Here is a 4,089-nt window from a genome sequence, read left to right on the forward strand (position 1 = left end):
GGATTCAAGTGATGTTAGTTCGTGACTCGAGGTGATCGTGTTGGCGACCGACAACACGATGCTAAGAGTTTAGGATAAGTACACTTGGGAGCTTCCGCCTAATTACAATATCGAGTTATTGGTCTCGTAATTGCGTAAAGTTCTCGGGTTAAGATGATTAACCAAGTTGTTGCATTTTTAGAAGCTATGGCAGCTAGAGGACGCCCCCGGACGTGATCCACTCCGGCACCACCTCCCGAGGTGCCCGAGCAGTCGAGATCTAGCGAGGTGCGGGAGTTGCGAGTGCAGATTGCTACGATGGTCGGTGCGATGCAACGCCAGGAGGATCAAATAGCAAAGCTGCAACAGTTGGTGGCACAGCAAGCGTCGGCTCAAGCGGAGGTTGAGCGGTCTGAGCCTCCGGTGGTTGCGCCCGTAGTGACGGAGGGTGTGGCCACGGCGACCGTGCCGATTGCGGCAAGGACTGTACCGACAACAGTAGCCACCGGTTCGGGGACTACAAACCCCGACGGTGCGGCGTTGGAGGCGGAAAGGGAGCGCGCACTTGCGGCTCTTATGATGTTTCGAAAATTTGATCCGCCAACGTTCGACGGGGAGAAAGTCGAACCGTGGATGGTCGAGTCATGGATCGACTCAATGGAAACCCTTTTCGAAGACCTTTATACCTTGGAAAGGGATAAGGTGCACCTCGCCACTCGATGCTTGGTGCGGACGACGAAGGTGTGGTGGAAGAGAATCAAGAGGGATAGGTCTCCCGACCTTCCGCCGTTATCGTGGGAAAAGTTTAGGAGTTTGGTGTACACCACCTACTTCCCCGATAACGAGAAGAAGAAACTTCAGGAGCAGTTCCGGAAGCTAGAGCAAGGAAATCGCTCTATTGGAGAGTATGAGCGGGAGTTCTCACATATCATCGACTGCGTCCCGGACGTGGTATGGGATGTCAAGGACCGGGCGGATTGGTTCGAACGAGGACTCCGGCAGGATATCTATCGGGCGGTTCATATATTGAAGCTTACCACCTATGCGGAAGTGCTTGATCGAGCGTTGTGGGCGGAGCATGGCAACGCTCACATCCGCGAGAAGCAGGAGGCGTCTGAGAAAGAAGGAGGGAAGAAGCGAGCTTAGGGTGACTCGGGAAGCCAGTCTAAGGCAAGGAAGTCCCCGAAGTACCCGCGGAACCAGTCGAGGGGTCGTGGAGCTCAGCGGTGCACAATTTGCGACGGGAACCACGAGCCAAGACAGTGTGGGCAGCCCGAGGGGCGGTGCTTCACGTGTGGCCAGGCGGGTCACTTTAGCCGATACTGCCCGAGAGGGGCCTCGCCCGCCCCATCTGTCGCGTCGGCTCCGGTGACTCCAGGGCATTATGGTGGAGTCCCACCTGCTGCTGCAACTGCTGGACGTGCCTTGGCGCCACGTCAACCCGAGGCGGCGCGATCGGCTTCGAGCGGACGGGTGTTCGCCGCTCAAGCCGAGGAACCTGCCAAGGCCGAGGAGCGCAATGTGATGGCAGGTATGGTTTTAATTAACGGAGTTTGCTCCAGGGCTATGTTTGATATAGGTGCCACGCATTTATTCATCAGTAGGTCATTTGCACAAATGCATGACATAGACATCCAATTGAGTGAGAGCACTTGGCGAGTTGAGGGCCCCGGGCGTGCATTCGTTATCAGAAAGACGTATTTGGCTTGCCCAGTTCAAGTGGGCAACTGGATTATGCCGACACGGATGTTGGTGCTCAAGAGGTTGAAGGACTTTGATGTATATATTAGGCATGGACTTGCTCTCGAAGTATTATGTGTCCATCGACTGCAAGAGCAAAGAGATCACATTTCGAGAGCCAGGATAGGAGGAGTTTATATCGAGCTTGCAAGAGCTCGTGCTTCGCCGCTACGGTGTCAGCGACGAGGGCAAGGAAGTTAGTTAATAGCGGTTGCGCGGCTTACTTGGCGACCGTTGTGGAGGTTGATCGGGTGGCTCCGACAATTGAGGAGTTATCGGTGGTTCGGGAGTTTCCGGACGTATTTCCCGCGGAGTTACCGGGGATACCGCCGGACCGGGAGATCGAGTTCGTGATAGACTTGGTTCCCGAGACCGCGCCGATCTCGAAGGCTCCGTATCGAATGGCGCCGGCAGAATTGAAGGAGTTGAGGGATCAGTTGCAGGATCTCCTTGACAAGGAGTTCATTAGGCCGAGTATATCACCGTGGGGAGCCCCGGTGTTGTTTGTACGCAAGAGGACGAATCATTTCGACTCTGCGTGGATTACCGCGAGTTGAACAAGGTCACTATCAAGAACAAGTATCCGTTATCCCGAATCGACGACTTGTTTGATCAGTTACTGTAACACACTGGACCTTTGCAAATTGCGAGGTTCGAGTGTTCGGACAGTGTCCTGAGCTTTTCCAGACTTTCTGGTGGGTCGTTGACTGTGTTTTGACCTATGGTTCCTATCCCGAGATTTGCGGTTTAAAGCCTTGCACCAAAATCCGAAAAAAGGGGATTTGGCCAACCTCGGGTAGCTATCTGGAGGTCTTGTACCGGTACAAGTTGGTGGTTGTACCGGAACAAGGTTGATGGTTGTACCGGTACAGCCATCGGGCTTGTACCGGTACAGAGCCTCTGAACAATAGCAGTCTGCGAACTGCACTGCATACCGGTACGCGGCAAAGAGTACCGGTACCAAGCAGCAGTCTGCCCAAACCCGAGCCTCGGATTGAGATTTTTCGCGGGGCTTGTACCCGTACAAGGGCCCGTGTACCGGTACAAGGGGGCATTTTTCGTGCAATCTGGACTGCAGGGGTGTTTTTGCTATTGTAGCATTTCTACAAATAACCCCACGCCTCCCCTCTTGTTCCCTGAGCTTGGAGGCAGTGGAGAGAAGGTATGGGAGCCCTCTATTCTCTCTCTTTGATTTCTTTTGGTTTATTTGAAATTTTTGAGGTTTAATCCTCTCTTTTTGCTCCTCTTTGCTTTTTGGTGCTATTTCCACCATGGGAGGAGCTTAGAGCTTGGACTTGAGGGTTGTTGGGAGGAAGATCATCGCTCCTAAAGGGGTTTGATCCTTGTTTGAGAGCTTCTAGGAGGTAAGCAACACCTTCTTCTCCCTAGAGTTGGATTTTTATGCTTTCTACTAGATGGAACCCTAGAATGAGAACTTAGGGTTTATTTTGGGCGTTTCGAATCTAGAGCTTTTGGAGCAAGATTCTTTGCTTTAGAACCTTCCTTGGGCTTGGATTGGAAGGATTTTAGCTCTCCTTTGGAGCTTAGGAGAGGATTTTACTCTTGAGGTGAGTTTTGGCCCTTTTGCTTTATGGTTAATGATTGAGCTAATTGCTCTTCGTTTCATTTGGGTGACCCTTTTTTTGATGTTTCTAGGGTACTAGGAAGCTAGTGGATACCTCCGTTCGGCGAAACGAAGGTTTCGATTTTGGTGGGTTTGGCCTCACCTAGATGAGATAAACTTCTCACATGAGGGTTTTTATTTATCGTTAAGTGAAAAATGCATGCATATTCTTACTAGATAGAATATTTGAGAATTTTAGAATGCTTAAAATGCACATGTTACATACAATGCATATTTGATCTCTATATAGTAGAGAGTTTTCATGTTGGGCTAGGGGCCTATGGTTAGCATTCTTACATTTGATTGAGATCATGTTGCATATGGTGCATATGGCATATAGATTACACTATTGGACTTAGAACGTATGTTTGACATGGTTGGACATATCGACATTAAGTGACATAGGCTAGAGTGTATACAAATAGTAAGCTAATGTCATAAAGCGGCATTAGGCTTGGACTAGATATGGACTCAGCAAGCTAATGTCATAAAGCGGCATTAGACTTGATGGATATGTAAATTGCATGTGCATGTTATTATTATGAGAATTATGCCAAGTTGATAGTTGCATTGGAAAGAATATACATGTAGCAAAACGAGAGCACGCTAAAGAGCATGTGCATTAATCTATGATTGATAGAACAAGCTAACGTCATAAAGAGACATCGAATGTGAAATGTTCTTAGATTATAGCAATGTTTAAGTGTCATAAAGAGGCACTAAACATAGTGAATGTGGGAACTTCA

General features: G+C 49.6%; 1 protein-coding gene across 1 annotated transcript; it reads left to right on the plus strand.

The window, feature by feature from the left end:
- LOC109725584 lies at window positions 298-1,125 on the plus strand. The gene has a single exon (XM_020254825.1). The coding sequence runs from the start codon at window positions 298-300 to the stop codon at window positions 1,123-1,125; it is 828 nt and encodes a 275-aa protein (XP_020110414.1).

This window comes from Ananas comosus, linkage group 20 (assembly GCF_001540865.1).
Source record: "Ananas comosus cultivar F153 linkage group 20, ASM154086v1, whole genome shotgun sequence".
Taxonomy (NCBI): Eukaryota; Viridiplantae; Streptophyta; class Magnoliopsida; order Poales; family Bromeliaceae; genus Ananas; species Ananas comosus.